Below are 19,278 nucleotides of genomic sequence, written 5' to 3' on the forward strand. Positions count from 1 at the left end.
GAGTTTGACACACGTGTTACGGAGAGCAGCCTGGACGGATGCAGTGTGAACACGCGTGTGGAACCGGTGGAGCTGAACGGGTCGGTACCGAAGGAAAGAGGAGAGGAATGAAGACAAGAACCACGCGAGAGAAGACACGTCCCCGGAGACGAACCCCTCCCCCGGAGACGAACCCCTCCCCCGGAGACAGCTCCATTGTGTCTGCCTGAGACCCGTCCTCCCGCTGCGGCGCTGATCAAACTGATCTTTTCTAATCGAGGTTGGATCAAATAATTAGTCAGAGAAAAAAGCTATTTGAGCAGAAACGTCTTTATTTATTCACTGACGGAGACAATGTCAGAATGAATTCTGTTTAAAGCGCTGCCAGCACTCCATGGCTCAAGAACATCCATATTAACGACCCCCCCAGTGCATTAATTAAAATCTGAGGCACAAAAGAACCCGTTCTCTGGCCTGATGATCACCAGTCCTCCAGCCGCAGGTTCACGCTTCCTTCACGGGTGTCTGTTGACCTGAAGGCGTCGCACACATTCATTATTCACTACAGCGCTGACACGGAAACGTGTTTGTTCCTGACCAACCTGGAATGACTCCGCTTCAACCAGCCAATCAGAGGACAGGAACTGCCCCGACGGGACAGCCTCTGCATCACGCCAACGAGCGATGCTAGCAACCAACGCTAACAACCGATGCTAGCAATGAATGCCAACGACTGATGCTACAACAAACGCTAACAACCGATGCTAGCAATGAGGCCAACCGACGCCTGCAGGCGGCGGCGGGCGGTGGGCAAGGGGCGGGGCTTCACCAGCATGGCGTGTTGGATGTGGTTTGACCTTCAGAGACGGACGACCTCCAACGGATCAATCAGTCCATTGACGGGACGCACGCTTTGTTGTTGTGAAGCTAACACCCCCCCACTGTGCCCCCCCCGGTGTACACGTTTGAATGATTCCCCATCCTGTGGCTAACGCTAACGTTAGCGCCGGGCCTCCAGTTGAACTCCTGTCTGAAGAAGCGATGGGGGCTCTGTGCTGGGGGGTCGCGTCTCAGTGAACACTGTGTGTGTAACCTTTAGAGATGTGTGTGTGTGTGTGTGTGTGTGTGTGTGTGTGTGTGTGTGTGTGTGTGTGTGTGTGTGTGTGTGTGTGTGTGTGTGTGTGTGAACACTCAGCAGTCGCTGCAGTAAAGTGCATTCTTCTGCTTTTTGATAGTTTCCTGCAGACGAGTGCCCCCCGCCCCCCAGGAGCACTCAGGAGCGTCGCTCCTCTGACTCCATTACTCTCCTGGCCGTGTCCCAGCGTGGGGGGGGTGTTCAGCGTCTGGGGCAGAGAAAACAAACACACACCCAACGGCTAGCGCCGCACGCTAGCTGCAGGTGAACATCACAGCCGTTTAATCCCCCCCCCCGACAGGATGTGTTGACTGTACCCGGCCGGGGGGACGTTTGATTTCTGTCTGCTGCGCCCCCCCCATCTGACAGATCACAATAATAAGGAGCGCTAATTGGAGAGGCTGCTCGTATGCTAATTAGAGTGTGAGTGTGTGTGTGTGTGTGTGTGTGTGTGTGTGTGTGTGTGTGTGTGTGTGTGTGTGTGTGTGTGTGTGTGTGTGTGTGTGTGTGTGTGTGTGTGTGTGTGTGTGTGTGTGTGTGTGTGTGTGTGTCCAGCTGATAGCAGCACATCGGGACACATTTCCAATTCCTCCTGCTTAGCATTACGACGCCTCTTAATCCAGGAGAAAATCAATGGCTAATAACGTCTGAAAATGTACATCTGCTGCTCCACCGCCGCCCCCCCACTCCCCCCCCACTGCCCCCCCCCCGCTGCCCCCCCCCCGGGGCTCCAGCTATAAATATGACTGCATTAGCACTCAGAAAAAACGCTGGAACGGCTAAAGTTTCATCCGATACGGAACACTCAGGCTGAGTGGAGGAGAGAAGCAACAGCTGGTTTCCTTCAAGGCGTTCCAGAGCGTCCTGCTCCGCCCCCTGCTCGCCCCTGATTGGTCGAGACATGAGGAGGCTAACTGCGAGCTAATGCTACTGCAGCTCTTTGAAAGAGATGCTAATAAAACGGAGGCATTAGCGTTATTAGATCAGATAGAAGATAGAAGGTGGTTTAATGTCAGTCTGGGGGGGTCAGAAAGGTTTAGATTACCATGAATAACAAGATAAATAGTTAGTGGTTCTACTTGTTAATCGTGTGGTTCCTGACCGTGGTTCAGGGTGTCACACGTGGTTCAGGGGTGTCACACGTGGTTCAGGGGTGTCACACGTGGTTCAGGGGTGTCAGACGTGGTTCAGGGGTGTCACACGTGGTTCAGGGTGTCACACGTGGTTCAGGGGTGTCAGACGTGGTTCAGGGGTGTCACACGTGGTTCAGGGGTGTCACACGTGGTTCAGGGGTGTCACACGTGGTTCAGGGGTGTCACACGTGGTTCAGGGGTGTCACACGTGGTTCAGGGGTGTCACACGTGGTTCAGGGGTGTCACACGTGGTTCAGGGGTGTCACACGTGGTTCAGGGGTGTCACACGTGGTTCAGGGGTGTCACACGTGGTTCAGGGGTGTCACACGTGGTTCAGGGTGTCAGACGTGGTTCAGGGGTGTCACACGTGGTTCAGGGTGTCACACGTGGTTCAGGGTGTCAGACGTGGTTCAGGGTGTCAGACGTGGTTCAGGGTGTCAGACGTGGTTCAGGGGTGTCACACGTGGTTCAGGGGTGTCAGACGTGGTTCAGGGTGTCAGACGTGGTTCAGGGGTGTCACACGTGGTTCAGGGGTGTCAGACGTGGTTCAGGGGTGTCAGACGTGGTTCAGGGTGTCACACGTGGTTCAGGGGTGTCACACGTGGTTCAGGGTGTCACACGTGGTTCAGGGTGTCAGACGTGGTTCAGGGGTGTCACACGTGGTTCAGGGGTGTCAGACGTGGTTCAGGGGTGTCACACGTGGTTCAGGGTGTCACACGTGGTTCAGGGGTGTCACACGTGGTTCAGGGGTGTCAGACGTGGTTCAGGGGTGTCACGCGTGGTTCAGGGGTGTCACACGTGGTTCAGGGGTGTCGCAGGATGTTCCCGTCTCTGACTGCCTGGTCCTTCAATTGATCAGTCTCACCTCGTACGATTAGTCGTCTCCTCGCCGGTCGGAGACGTTTGTTCGTGTTGAACGATTCTCTCCCAGCCGTTTACACATGTTCAGAGCGACGGCGCCGGTCCAATCAGGATTAACACGTGGAGCTGTCTTAATCCCCTCCCCAACCCCCCCAGCGAGCGCCAGGGGGACGTACTGACTCTCGCTGACGTCGATGACTCCCAGTGGGAGACTCTCCAAACACAACGCCAGGATTTACTTTGTTAATTGAAAGCGTCGGTCTTCCTCGTTTAAACGCCATCGGGCGTGTCGTCCGTCCGTCTGTCGTCAGGATGCTCCTACGGACGTGGAGGAGGACGCAGGCTGTTGCCGGGGGCAACCAGCAGGAAGGCCTGACCTCGTAGGAGGTAAACCCCTTCAGATGGAAACCGGGGCTTAGCAGCAGACTGGATGGAGGGATGGACGAGTTCACAGCTCAGCCACAACACACACACACACACACACACACACACACACACACACACACACACACACACACACACACACACACACACACACACACACACACACACACACACACACACACACACACTGTACATCACAACTCGACTGAAGCGCTCCATCAGCGACTCCAGCTCCTTTCTGCGCTCCTGAATGCATATCGACAGAGTTGATTGCTAGCGGCTACGCTAAATCCATCAGCCCCGCCTCCTGGGCACACACACACACACACACACACACACACACACACACGTGTGTGTGAGGCGTGTTTGATGAACACGCACCAGTCCTTATGACATGCATTGGGACAGTCCAACGATCAAAACAACGTCTTCCTTTACCAGCGATCAGATAATCCGGACCGGATTAGCGCCGGCGGTAAAAGCTGCACGTCGGCACGTTTGCATCATCGGCCGCCGCCGTCCTCCTGCAGTGGTAATAACATTTATAACCCGGGCGGCGAGCAGCACTCCTGCCCGGCCTTGACAACTTTGATAGCTTTTTGGAAAATCAATGCCTAGAAATACTGAATCAGAGCCTGGGAACGGGGGCGGGGGGCGGGGGGGTAATACCTGGCAAACAGTCAACTTTAAAGTGCAGCCGCACAAATACGGCCAGCATTAAAGACAGTGGAGGAAAACAAGGTGGGAAAGTGGAGTCGATACCGCGGCGTGTCAGAGGTCCACTCTATTGGCTCAGCAGAACCGGCAATTAATCAACCGACCGACGGTTTCCATGACCCCCGAGCGCCGTGGAGCCGCCCTGCTGGGGGTCGGGTACCCCCCGTGTGGAAAGACAGTACCCCTTCAGGTCACGCAGACAGATGAGGCTCCGCCCAACAGGCAGGAGGGCCGATGCTAATTTTCTCCCCGTTATCACTGGGTGATTAATGGCGCCGCCGCCGCTATCGGAGGCGCGGACAGGAAGTCCGTCTCCAGCGGAGCGCCGCTCACGCTGGACAGAATGCATCACTGTCGGCGCCGATCAGTTATCAGAGGGGTAGCGTTACCGGGACCATTCAGGGGGGGGCGGGCGTTACCATGGCAACGACATCCCAGCTGTCCTCCCGTGGGAGCGAGTGTCCGTCCATCAGGACCGGATCTGAACCGTCACGGGACGACAAAGACACGCCACGCCCACAGTCACGTCAGCCAATCAGCCGGTCAGGAGGCGTGTCTCGTCTGCTCCAGAGACCTGCCCTCGATCGTCCAATCAGAAGCCAGGCTGCTGAGCGAGGGCTTCTCCAGTCGGAGCTTCTTCCTGTCAGCGCGTGACGACTCCTTCCTCCCGGCAGAGCCGCTCTAATTGGCCCCCGAATCAAAGCCGTCTAATTGGTCCGGTGGCGGTGGGAGGGGGCGGGGGGTCATGCGCTCCCAGGGACCGTTGTCTCGCTGCGAGCGTCTCCAGTCGTCTGTCAGACATCCACCCGCTGTCCTGCGCCGCTGTGGTCACATGTCCACACGTCCAAAGGGAGGGGCGCCGCTACGGTTAGCGGGGCTTCGCTAACACCGCACTAGCAGCAGCTCGTTAGCTGTTCCCGTAGCGACCCAGGAGTGGTTCTGAGCAGGACGGTGTCATGTGACACGTGATCATGTGACTACAGCTGATGGAGGCGGGGCAACAGGACAGGGCGCCAGATTCCTGCAGAACTGCAACCCGAGCTCCGCCTCCAGCCGCAGCGTGGCTCCGAACAGGAAGAGGAAGAGGAAGAGTCGTTAGCGTCCACAAACACTCATTAGCCATCGTTAGCGACTAACCCGTAACGACCCGGTGTGAACGGCGCCGCTCGGCGGCGTGATCGGCCTCCAGACGAGCAGAGGAGACCTTAAACGCTGGATTAGTGGGCGAGCGGCGCTGTAACGGTTCACACTTAACCACCGATGGCTTTGTCCCCCCCAAACCCCCGCTGAAGGGACCTCACGCCTGTGGGAACACGAGGGAGCGACACACTCGTCTCCACGTTCCACCTTAATCTGGAACGTTTGCAGCCCGCGCCGCCCCTGTCAGCGTGGAGCCAGGTGACCTCGGACGTGATTGGTTCAAGTCGTGTGCAGCCCCACTGGTGAACGCCAACACGTCCCTTCACACCCGCTTAGAGCTCTTCCCTCCTCTTATCTCCACAACTCCAGCTCAACCCGGAGGACGGGGGCTCTTCCCGCGCTGATGTTACCTCCACGTCAGCTAGCACGCAGCTAATTCAGGCGGCGGCGGCGGCGCAGCCAAAGCGCCGCGGGTGAATGAAGTCATCGCGCCGCGGCCTCGTTATTCCTGGTGTAAATCTGGAGCTGGAAAACAAGCCCGACGTGTGAGGATGGAGCGCGGCGGCAGGAACACGTCACCGTGGAACACGTGTGCAGGAATCGGTTTCCTCGCCAGTCGTAAGCGCATTTCATCCTTCACTTCCCCAAGTTAAGATGCTGGCGCCGCCGCCGCGTGGAAATCTCTCAGGTTTAAGCAGACATCCTACGCGCTGGCTCGTGTGTGTCTGCAGCACACACACACACACACACACACACACACACACACACACACACACACACACACACGCACACAAAGCTGCACAACAAATCCAACTCCAACTCGCTAAAAGTCTAACTTGTACTTCCTGTTAAACACCGCGGGTCAATTCCAGAAAAAGTCACTGGAGAAGACACACACACACACACACACACACACACACACACACACACTGTGCATATGGTCCAGTCGTTAACACACCCACACAGACACACACATACGGTTCGTAACAACCAACCATAGATCAAATCGCAGGTTGTATGATGGAACACCGATTTAGAACCAATCAGGTCACCTGAAGGGCATCAGGTGACCCACACCCTAAATCTCCAGAGGAGCCAGCTGGTCCAAACAGCACGTAGGTCAAAGGAGAGTAGATCAAAGGAGAGTAGATCAAAGGAGAGTAGATCAAAGGAGAGTAGATCAAGATCAACAGACCCCCATCTCTGATGGGGATGGGGGTGTGTCTGACGGGGTTCTCCTCTGGTGGGGGGGTCTCTGAAGGGGTTCTGCTGCGTCTTTAATTGATCCTGATTGGGTCCTGATCGTTTAAAGAGACAGTAACACCTCCCAGCTGTGACTGCTGGGGTAGCCAGGAGCTAATGGTGTGAAACCAGTGGCTTGGCCCCCGACTCCACTCTGTTTAAAGTAATGAGTCCCCCCCCCAGAACGGCTCACCTCCCCTCCTGCCAACATCTCCTCTCTTTGCCAAGTGGAATGTGCTAAGTCAGAACCGCTCTGCAGCACCGCGTCAAACTGCCCCCCCGGCCCCAAACTGCCTCACCCTGTCCAAACCGGGGGTGGTGGGAGGGGCAGCGGGAGGGGCAGCGCTCCGCCGGTACGGCGTGTCCGAACCAGTGATTTAAACAGAACCACTCCACAGGCGTGGGGGGGCGTTTGGACACACACACACACACACACACACACGCACACACACACACACACACACACACACACACACACACACACACACACACACACACACACACACACGGTTGATGTACATCACTGCGTCTTTCTCCTCTCACCCCCGTCCTCCTGGCCGCTGATAAGCTCCGCCCCCTCACTGTCAGCCAATGTAAAGCAGTGAATAATAGATGAAGGAGTGACCAGCCCCCCCACGAGGGCCACAAAGAGACACGGCATCTGTCTGCCCCCCCCATCTGCCTCGCTCTTCATCACCCCCCCATCAGCTCTTCATCACCCCCCTCTGACTCCGCCCCCCATCCCCTTCGTGTCCAGCTGGGCGTGTCCTGTCTTCTCATTGGTTCCCTCTGGGCTCCTGTGATTGGTCGTCTGACCTTAAAGCCTCTCACATCGTGTTTGTCTCGTCTGAACAACAACCCCCCCGTCCCCCCAGGAGGGCGTGCCCCCCTGACCCCCACCCTGTCCTGGTCTCAGGTCAGCGTGAGGCTGAACCTGATTGGACACAGGGGGGGTGATATTTGGCCATGCATCTCTGGGGGGGATCCTGCTCGCATCTGATTGGTCGACAGCAATCGCTGCCTTCTAGGCTCATGCTCACTGACCTGTCTGCTGCATCCGGGGGGGGGCAGGTCAGGGAGGCCCCTCCCACTGGTGTTTTTGGGTGTGTTTTGACCCTGGTGGGGGCCCCCCAGTGTGTGGTTCTGAGGGATAGGCTGAGAGCAGTGCATTCTGGGAGTCGATGCTGATGTGGACGAACAAGCTTTTTGATGGACCCCCCCCCGTCCGCAGTGTGAGGGGCGATGACTCATCAATCACACGCTAACGGCGTCGTTAGCGTCCGGCGATGGACACTTTTCACCGGGACGATAAATCCAGACCCCCCCTCCCCGTTGATCCCCCCATCTGCCCCCCCCCATCATCCGTTCTATTTATTCTCCTCAAACGTTTACCGCCGCTAAAGAGCTGAATGAACACCCCCCCCAGCTTTGTCTCTAATTAATCTGATGGTTTTTATTGTGGGGCTGAAGAATGAAGGGATGAAGGAGGATCAGTGCTGGGGGGCGCCCCCCCCATAAGCTCCTCTGATTCCAAGCAACTTCTTTCAGACGTTTGTGACTCATTTGGTTCAGGAGGAGGTTCCAGTCGTCTTCCTCCTCTGGGGGGGCCTGGGGGGGGGGCTCTAACGGAGACTTCCTGTGTGGCTCTGGAGAGTCAGGATTGTTCGTCCAATCAGACGCCGCCGCCGTCAGCATCCATGTGAGCTCCATCGTGGCTTTGATGTCTGGGGGCGGAGCCACACCCGTCTGTGTGTGGGGAGGGGAGGGAAGCAGCCCCCACCAGAATGATGAGACTGAGGGGAGGAAGGTTCTTGATGGGGGGGGGCGCGTCACTGCCGGCGGCGCCGTCTTTGTGTGAGTAAATGAAGAAAGTCATTAAACCAGAGCTACGCTGGGGGGCGGGGGGCGGGGGGTGGGGGGCTCCTTTTTAATTTAAACAAACGATTCTTCAGATTCATAAAAACAATTTAAATTCAGTCGTTTCCTCTGCTGGAGAGACGCTTTAAAGGTCCGCCCCCCCAGCCACGCCCCGGACGCCACGCCCACCACAGAACAATAAACTTCATTAATCTGAACGCCAGCCCCCCAGGACACGCCCACACTGACGTCACACGGCGTGGGGCGGATTGGTCCAGCTGGAACCGGCTCCGCCCCCAGTGACCCTACACAGGGTGGGCGGGACTACAGAGAGTAAACCGATTGGCTGACGTTGAATCAGCAGATGTCCATACACACACACACACACACACACACACACACACAGACACACACACACACACACACACAGACACACACAGACACACACACACACACACACACACACACACAGACACACACACACACACACACACACACACACACACACACAGACACACACAGACACATACACACACACACACACACACACACAAACACACACACACACACACACAGACACACACACACACACACACACACACACACACACACACACACACAGACACACAGACACACACACACACACACACACAGACACACACACACACACACACACACACAGACACACACACACACACACACACACACACACACACACACACACACAGACACACACACACACACACACACACACACACACACACACAGACACACACAGACACATACACACACACACACACACACACACACAAACACACACACACACACACACAGACACACACACACACACACACACACACACACACACACACACAGACACACAGACACACACACACACACACACACAGACACACACACACACACACACACACACACACACACACACACACACACATACACACTGATACACGCACACACAGACACACACAGACACACACACACTGATACACACATACACACACACACACACACACACACACACACACACACACACACACACTCACACACACACACACACACACACACACACACACACACACACACACACACACACACACATTACCCAGTATGGCCCAGTTGGGATGAGCTCTTCTGTTTCTACTGGGGTCCTGGGGGTCAGTGGAGGTCGGGTTCCCTCGACCCACACCAGGAGGTCCTCCTTGGGGGGCCCCGCCCTGGGGGGCCCCACCCTGGGGGGCTCCACCCTGGGCCCCCCCAGTGCCTGGAGCCACAGTGGCAGAGCTGCTCCAAGGTTCCCCACCCTCTGTAAGAGACGTGCTTCGTTCAACCACCAGGGGTCACCAGGGGTCAAAGAGGTCAGGAGGTCAGATGTGGAGGAAGAGCTTCACAGGTCAGGAGGGGTCAAACATTTGGCTGAGGCAGGCGTTGCATTCTGGGTGTTTTCAGGGGAGGGAGGGGTAAGAACAGAAGGTTCCCCGGAGCCCGTTCATTATGCTTCAGAGGGGGGGGGGGACGCTGACAGGAACCACAACAGAACCGGTACCGCTAACGGGGTGAACCCTTCCACCAATCACAGGGCGGGATGCTGCGGGCCGGCTGTTTGATCCTGGACACGCCCACTCGGCCCCCCCAGCTGGGACCAGGTTCCACACAGGAAAGAACTGGAACACCAGAACTAGTTCTAGATCAGAGATGAGCGGGGGGGGGTCGACATGAAACAATGTGGGGCGGAGCCGCTGCAGGAAACCGGGTCACACGGTTCCAGTTAGAACGCCTCGATGAAACGAATGCAAATGTGAGCCAATCAGACGCCCCCGTTTAACATCTGTGTGTGTGTGTGTGTGTGTGTGTGTGTGTGTGTGTGTGTGTGTGTGTGTGTGTGTGTGTGTGTGTGTGTGTGTGTGTGTGTGTGTGTGTGTTTAAGGCAGTGTTTGCTTTTCAGGGAATCGCTGCTGTTCTGTGATCAAAAGCAGACATGGGGGGGGGGCGAGGCTCTTATCCTCCACAGAGAGATGTTTGTTCGTTAGCGGCTAGCGGCTAACGCTTTGATCCGACGCCACGACCACAATGCACCTCTTCAGGAACGAGCATCAGCTGCGCTTTGTTGGACCAAACGCGTCATTACCCATCATGCACTGTTGACCGTGATGCAGATAAATAAGGACGACAATGACGCTCCGTGAACGTCTGGTGACCAATAACGTCCAGATGTTGCCTGACAACGATGTTCTGACCCCGCCCACTGTGCTCTGACAGCGTAGGAACTTTTTTTCGCCTGCCAGCCAGAGCTCAGGGATTATCCCACGGCTCAGGGTTTACAGAACAGCTTCACACAAGGCCGAGGCTCCGGCGCACCTGGCAGCGCTCCGTCAGGCCCCCCCGGCGCTCCATCAGGCCCCCGGCACTCCGTCGGGCCCCCCCGGCACTCTGTCAGGCCCCCGGCGCTCCGTCAGGCCCCCGGCCAGCTCAGCCAATCAATGAGCAGCAATTAGAACGACACGGGTCGAAACAATCTGAGGTTCGATTTCACGCCTCCACATCAAAGCCCCGCTAAAGCTTCAGCTAATCCATTAGCAAACAAGTAGCAGCTGGACAGGCACACACACACACACACACACACACACACACACACACACACACACACACACACACACACACACACACACACACACACACACACACACACACACACTCACACACACACAGTAATCAGTGCTCCAGTGAGTGTACTGCGGCAACAGATTTTTAACCCTCAGTCGTTCTGTTGTGGACGCACCTGTTTTCCCCCACAGGTGAGTTTCCTCCAGGTGACCCCTGGAGGTCAGCTCCTCCTCTTCCCCAGGCTCCGCCCCCCACACCTGTCACACAATCAGAAGCTCCCTGAGAGCGTCAGCCTGCAGTTACAACCGTAAAGGTGTGCAATCAGCGGCGTTGGCGGCGTCACACACACACACACACACACACACACACACACACACACACACACACACACACACACACACACACACACACACACACACACACACACACACACACCTGCGTAGGTGTGTGCAGCGCTGGATGTGAAGTTAATTATCTGTATTTGCATGCTGCATAAAGCAGGAGGAGGAGGCGGCGCCCCCCCCGCTGCCGCCCGCCGGTTTCAGCTGTCAGCTTTGTTTATTAACCATGATGGATCGCCCCCCCACTTCACATCCAATCAGAGGATCTCAGAGGGGCCCCCACCCCGTCACCTCTGACTAAATGATGTTGTTGGCCCACGGCGAGCGGCTGAACCGCGTCCCGACGCCGGGCTCACAGCTGGACCGTCGCCTCTGGAACGGTGTGTCTGCGTGTGGAGGGGGGGTCACTGCGTGTGTGTCTGCGTGTGGAGGGGGGGTCACTGCGTGTGTGTCTGCGTGTGGAGGGGGGGTCACTGCGTGTGTGTCTGCGTGTGGAGGGGGGGTCACTGCGTGTGTGTCTGCGTGTGGAGGGGGGGTCACTGCGTGTGTGTCTGCGTGTGGAGGGGGGGTCACTGCGTGTGTGTCTGCGTGTGGAGGGGGGGTCACTGCGTGTGTGTCTGCGTGTGGAGGGGGGGTCACTGCGTGCCACACACCGTCCACACCAACACACACCTGCTGCTGGAAACACCTGGACACGCGGGACAAGGTCAGGACGAATGGAACGCGGCCGAGAACCCGACACCACCGGCCCCTCCCCCGGCGACGCCCCAGCGGAAGATGTGTCCGAGATGGGGGGGGATCAATACGTCATTGTAGCCCCCGCCTCGGGTTTCCAATCTGACACGGCGCCGCATCGATCCACTCAGGACGCTCGTGTCAGCAGTGGGGGCTGCAGGAACGGATCCACAGCCCCTGTTCACACCTGAGCCCCCCCAGGACCCTCGACCACAACCCCCCATCCCCCACACCGAAGGGGCGTGGCCCTGGACCGCCGTGTGTGGCTAATGCCATGAAGACCAATAGGAGCAGCCAGCAGGGAGGAGGGGGGGGATCTCATCCACGCTGACACCTCATTGGCCGACGCTCCGTCAGGAGGAACCAATCCTGATCAGGGAGACGACCAAACGTGAAGCTGGTGCCGGTAGCGTTCCCATCAAGGCAGTCAGACGGCAACATCCTGCGACACCCCTGAAGTCAACACGTTACCCTGACCTACTGCCATAGGTCAAAGATCGAAGCTGGTGCTCTGGCCTACTGTCATGGATCAAAGCACTAGCCTTGACTAGCTAGTAGCATGTTACATCCGCGCTCTGAGCGTCACCACGTCTGTGTTGACCAGAACCAGGAGCTTCTGGGAACGCGGGTGAGGTCAGAGGAAACGGGGGCAGGTGGCGATCACCAGGACCGTCCTGACCCCACCCGCGTGTGAAGCGTAGCTGTCAGGACGTGACTAATCCCTGGACTGATGGAGCGTCTCCAGCACCTGAAGACGCTTCAGCGTCGGTGCGGCGCACAGATTAGAGATAAAAAAAAGTAAGAAAGCACCCACTCACTTCAACAACTTCCACAAAGTTGAGGCTAAATATGCTGGTGCAACGCGTGTGGGCGTTCCTCACGGCTACGAACACGCTAGTGTGAAGCCGCGGCTGGCAGGAAACGAGCAGCGGCGCAGTCGGGCAGAGAAACGCTCAGAAGAAAACCCGTGTTTCAGCCTCCGCAGCTCCGCATCGCCTCCCCGTGTCTGCTCACACTGGTGTAAACACACACACACACACACACACACACACGCACGCACGCACACACACACACACACACACACGCACGCACGCACGCATGCACACACACACAGACACACACACACACACAGAGCGCGTAATGAGAGTGACTTCCTCTGCAGCCAGTGGTTGAGCGGTGCTGACAGCCCGGCGGCGCGCCGTGTCAACACGGGGATCTGAGGCGCCGCCGCGGCCTGACAGCCGGGCCACGCACCCGCAGATGTTCACACACAGACACACACACACACACACACACACACACACACACACACACTGCTTGAAGGTTGACTCCAGCGGTACCACGGAGGACCAGATGATTCTGACATGTCGACACACGGTACAGACGTGACATCAGACTCTGGTGCGGTCGGGCTTCTGAGCGGACGATGTGATTGGTTGTTGCACGCCGAGCAGACCGGGAAGAGGGCGGAGCTAGAGGTGAAAGTTCAGGCGGTATCAAAGCGCTGCGGGGGCAGGAAGACGGGTTCTGGTCAGATCCGGGCTCCTCTGGATCTGATCCGGTTGGACTCCCACGGACCCTAAAGGTCAGCTGTATGACCCCACCTGGCTCCGCCCCCACCCCTCCCACGTTGAACCCAGGGCTCAAAGTGGTTCCGATCAGACAAACAGAACCCAGACGTGACTCACTGAGTCGCCGCTGCCCCCCCCCCCCTCGGTGCTGGTGGGACTTCACAGGGTGTGATTACTGAACAGAACACGAGTGTTTCTGTGGGGGGGGGCTGTTTATGTTTCTACTGATTTACTAAAGTAGGATTGAAAAACCAGAGCCGCTGAAACGGGGATGAAACGAACCAGGGGGAGATTCACCAGCAGGAGGACGTTAGGAATGGAACGCGGCCCTGTGTGTGTGTGTGTGTGTGTGTGTGTGTGTGTGTGTGTGTGTGTGTGTGTGTGTGTGTGTGTGTGTGTGTGTGTGTGTGTGTGTGTGTGTGTGTGTGTGTGTGTGTGTGTGTGTGTGTGTGTGTGTGTGCTGGGAGGACGTCAGTTCTCCACACAAAGCGTCTGCCTGCACTAATGGGGGTGTGGCTCTCAGAGGCGCCGCAGCAGCGGCGCCTTAATGAACTCCGGCGGCGCCGCCGGAGCAGGTAGAACGTCTGAAGACACGTCCAGAGGAGCGGAGGAGCAATCCACCAGCACATCCTCCACCCCCGTGGAGGCAGGTGGGGGCTCTGGAGGACCAGGATGAACCGGGTCGGTCCCTGAAGCCCAGGAGTGACCCCAGCTGACCTTTAGGAGGTGTGTAGGGAGGTGGAGCCAGTGCAGCGACGTCCAATGGCCAGCAGGGGCGCCGCTGCCAGAAGCACGTCTAGATGATGAGTTATCAGCTCAGTGAACGATGATGATGAAGATGAAGATAAAACGGGGGTGAGGGACTCACCAGGACTCACCAGGACTCGTGTGTGAGTCACGGAGCCCAGAGGTGAAGTCACGCCGTGCGTCATGTGTTCCAATCCGCTGTAATTCCTGTCCCGTGTGACCCAGAGGACGCCTTCCTCCTCCTCCTCCTCCTCCTCCTCCTCCTCCTCCTCGCCGCTGTGGGGGCGGCGCTCTAATGGGCTCAGACTGACGCCGGTGGCCGTTTCACCGGGAACAGGTGTTCAGCGCCGCGTCTGGACGCCAGCATCTGTGCGCTGGGATGTACGTCGTCACGGAGATTAGTCGCCTCAGCCGGAGACGCGGGGTCGATTATGGAATCACAGGCTGACGGCGCCGCCCATTGTTCCCGCAGCCGGGGATCACTGGGGCATCATGGGATACGCTCCTGCAGCCGGGGATCACTGGGGCATCATGGGATACGCTCAGAGGGCCTCCTGAAATAGGAGTCCCTCCGGAGCAGTGACTCCGACCGGGACTCGTTCGCTCCTGAGGAGCCGAACCCGTCACTGGTGAGCAGGAGGCGCTGGGGTAAATGTTGGGGTTGATGCCCCAGCGTGGGGCTGGAGGCGTGTGGAAACAGGAACATGAAAAGCATCCTCGTGGAGCTGCTCTCCACCTGCCTGAGCCCCCCACAGGAGACCCTTCACGTCTTGTTTTCTGCTGGATCGATCAGGAGCTCTCTCCTCCAGGCTAATCCCTCAGCGCTGTCTTACAGGCTGCCAGCCTCACCCCTCTGCAGCGGGGCAAACAGCGGGGCAAACAACGGGCAGGAGGCGTCCTGCTGGTCCCACTCCGTGTCAGAGGAAGGCTTTACACAGAGGTGTGAGCCGGCACCGCGAGGGGCGTGGACCCTGACGCAGGCGTGACGTCCTGAAGGGTCAAAGTTCAACTCCATGTGTTTATACTTTAGGATTTATTTGTTCTGCTCAAACAGAACTTTTAAATATAAATAAATCAGACGTGAACCAATCGTTTGTTCTGTTTACAGTCAGTGGGAGAGAACTGTGTCCTGGACACCAGCCAATAATCAATGAAACCAATCAGCTGATCAACGGGTGACACCTCCCATCAGGAGAGGCTCTGGTGCACCAGACCCTCACCATCATCATCATCATCATCACCATCATCATCATCATCATCACCATCATCATCATCACCATCATCATCATCACCATCATCACCATCACCATCATCACAATCACCATCACCATCATCATCATCACCATCACCATCATCATCACCATCATCATCAGCATCATCAGCATCATCACCATCATCATCATCATCATCACCATCATCATCATCATCATCATCATCATCATCATCATCACCATCATCGCCATCATCATCACCATCACCATCATCATCACCATCATCAGCATCATCACCATCACCATCACCATCTTCATCATCATCATCATCAACTTCATCATCACCATCACCATCTTCATCATCATCACCATCATCATCTTCATCATCACCATCTTCATCATCACCATCATCATCATCATCTTCATCATCACCATAACCATCTTCATCATCATCATCACCATCATCACCATCATCATCTTCATCACCATCATCACCATCATCACCACCATCATCATCATCATCTTCATCATCAGATGTCAGGAGGACTCTCAACTCATCAACCTGCCTGGACTCTCAAACCCAACTCGTGGACTGTCAGGCGTGACCCCTGACCCCACTGCCCCTGCTCCGCTGCTGATGCATGTGTGTGTGTGTGTGTGTGTGTGTGTGTGTGTGTGTGTGTGTGAGACGGGACACACACACACACACACGAGGTGTGAGCCAGATTCCTGTCGCCGCCTCAGAGCATCCAGACGAGATAACGGGCGTAACGACACGTCCTGACAGGCTGAGTATATCTGCCCCTGAGCAGACATCCTGATCCCACTGGGGGGGGGCAACCAACCTTTATGAGCTAAAAGCGACTCCTCCGCATCAAACCGGGTCAGGATCAGGGGTGCGGGGGCACGGTGTCGGCTCCATTGGACACGGCGCTCGTCACCCCCCCTCAGTGAGGAGCCACCTTCAGACACCAACGTGTGGACCCCCGAGGGGGGGGACGGAACTGGGGAACCACAGCGCCATCTAGAGGCTGAAACCAGGACCACCCCCTCCCCCAGCCGGGCTGGAACCAAAGACCTCACAAGGGGACCCGAACAGGCCGAAACACACCAGAACCCCCCCATGTGAAGCACCACTGCAGGATGGGGACCCCCCCACACACACACACGTGCAGGCATGCTGGGGAGACGCAGGACAACCCCCCCAGCCAGCATGCGCAGTGTGGGTCACGTGACCAATCAAACAAGTCGGTGTGGGGGTCTGGGGGGGTAAAGGTGTCTCTTACCTATGATGGGGGCCAGGCGGAAGATGTCGGACAGACGGCTGTTGACGGTCTCATAGGGGGAGTCCTCCAGGAAGTCGTTACCTGGGGGGGAGGAGACATTAGAGGGATGGATGGAGAGATGCCCCCCCCCCGGTGTGTTTGTCCAAACCCCCCCACACACACACACACACTGGCCTGCGTGCGACGCTCATTCGGGTCAGTCGATGCGCGCCGCCCCCCCACGCCTGATTAGGCAGATCGGTCACTGCGTGGCGCGACGAGTCCACTCGGGTTAGCCGCTAAGAGGACCCCCCCGCTGTGAGCGGCACTCTAAGAGGCCCTGCCACCGCTGGGGGGGCTCACGCTCCGTTAACTTCAAGACAGAGATTCAGGAGGTCAAAGGAGCCCCCGGTGGACCGGGGGCTGATCGGACCGGTGTGTGTGTGTGTGTGTGTGTGTGTGTGTGTGTGTGTGAGGGGGGGGGGGGGGCGGAAACCCCCCCCTCCAGTGGGTAGTGGGTGGAGCTAACATCACTCAGGCGCAGATCCGGTTCCCGCAGCACTGCGGGTGATGCGGTCCCACCCAAACAACTGCCCCCCCCCCAGGGGGGTGGGGGGGCATCTACCCACCTTGGAGAGTCTGGTAGATGCCCCAGTAGATGCGCAGGCAGTTCTTCTCCTTCTTCATGCCCCGCTTGCAGCGGCAGTGGTAGAGGGGGCTCTGCTTCAGCGCCTCCACGGCGCTCCGGCACTCGTCTTTGGCCTCCTGCCCCCCCACCCGGCTGAAGTTGCTCTCCCTCCCCCCCGCCACGCACTGCCTCATCGTGCGGTACTTGGTGCTGCACGCCTGCTCCTTCAGGCACTGCTCGCTGGCCCTCACGCAGTCCAGCCGGGGGGCCCCGGCGCGGGGGACACCCTCTGTGTGCGCCAGCACGGCTGTAACAGAGGGGGGGCCAAATAATAATTAAAATAATTAATTACAAGAATAATTAATAAGAACAATTAATAATAATTATAATAATTTATTAATTATTATAATAATCAATAATCAATACTAATAAATAATAATTACAAATCATAATGAATAATTACTAATAATTACTACTAATAATAATTATTACTACTAATAAAAATAATTATAATAATAATCAGCAGTGATCATAATAATTGATGATAAGTTATAATTAATAATACTAATAATCTCCGGTCATGTGTGCTTCTAATCCGCCGGTGATCGGTAACTTGTCTCCGCGGACCCCCGATGGGTCTCGCGGCCGCGGGGGCAGCTGCGTGAACATTTGCCCCTCTCTATTGTTTGCCTCCGCAGCGGCTCCGGGTGGACTCGGATCCGGAACCGGGCAGCCGGTCAGCGAGCCGCCGCTGCCCGCTTCCGGAGCCGTCCGCACCGAACGCACCGCGGCGCGTCGAGCCGCTGAGACCGGGAGAAACTTACCGAGGTGCGGGAGCAGCGCGCAGAGCGCCGCCAGGAGGACCGTCCTCCCGGTCATACCGGAGCAGGTCGGAGCAGAGACACTTAGAGGAGTTTCATTCCCGCGGAACTTCCCGGTGTTCAGAGCCATGAAGAGACGCGGCGTCGGTACCGGAGCAGGAGTGAGCCCCCTCCCAGAGCGGTCCGATCCCGGTCCCGCTGCTCCCGCGGCTGTGGGCGGACTGGTCACCGGAGGAGTGTCCGCTGCTCCCGGTGCGTCCCGGCAGACAGACAGGCAGACAGACAGACAGGCAGAGGGACGTGAGACAGGCGCGTCCAACTCCAGCCGGTGGGATGTTCGCGTCTGAGCGCGGCCAACTGGAGCCCCGCATGCCCCCCCTCCAAAGCCCCCCCCACCGCACCGTCACCTCATCACACATGTGTAGAGTCGGAGCCCCCACCCGCACCGATCACCGCAATATTACACCGGAATCACGCCCCCCCCCCCCAGATGAAGGGTTAGTGTCACCGGGAGGCGCGCGACGGGCTCCGTGGGGTCGTTACGTATTTATGGTGTTTACGTTTAATAAAAGCTTTACATCACGTCTGGGGGGGGGCAGAACCGGGTTCCGGTCCAACAGAAGGACGACTGGTTCTGTTAACGGGAACGGGAGGGAACGGGGGGTAGGGGGGCAGCCGGAGGCTGCGGGACTCAGTGCGGGTTCATATTGAAGTGTGTTGTGTGTGTGTGTGTGTGTGTGTGTGTGTGTGTGTGTGTGTGTGTGTGTCTGTGTTTGTGTGTGTGTGTGTGTGTGTGTGTGTGTGTGTCTGTGTTTGTGTGTGTGTGTGTGTGTGTCTGTGTGTGTGTGTGTGTGTGTGTGTGTGTGTGTGTGTGTGTGTGTGTGTGTGT

The 19,278-nt window shown here is 57.2% G+C and overlaps 1 protein-coding gene across 2 annotated transcripts in view; it reads right to left on the bottom strand.

The window, feature by feature from the left end:
* The window catches only part of gfra1a (gdnf family receptor alpha 1a), a 47,097-nt gene extending 28,381 nt beyond the window's left edge, over nt 1–18,716 (bottom strand). The window contains exons 1-4 of one of the 2 annotated variants that reach the window (XM_068328296.1): nt 18,393–18,716; nt 17,570–17,875; nt 16,962–17,042; nt 9,572–9,772 (exon numbers count right to left, since the gene is read on the bottom strand). In XM_068328296.1, coding sequence (XP_068184397.1) covers nt 9,572–9,772; nt 16,962–17,042; nt 17,570–17,875; nt 18,393–18,519 — 715 coding nt within the window. In that variant the 5' untranslated portion in view covers nt 18,520–18,716. The remainder of the gene's footprint in view (nt 1–9,571; nt 9,773–16,961; nt 17,043–17,569; nt 17,876–18,392) is intronic. The other variant, XM_068328297.1, reaches the window with a different exon arrangement.
* Between the last annotated feature and the right edge of the window lie 562 nt (nt 18,717–19,278).

The sequence above is a fragment of the Antennarius striatus genome, chromosome 11, assembly GCF_040054535.1.
Source record: "Antennarius striatus isolate MH-2024 chromosome 11, ASM4005453v1, whole genome shotgun sequence".
In the NCBI taxonomy this organism is placed as follows: Eukaryota; Metazoa; Chordata; class Actinopteri; order Lophiiformes; family Antennariidae; genus Antennarius; species Antennarius striatus.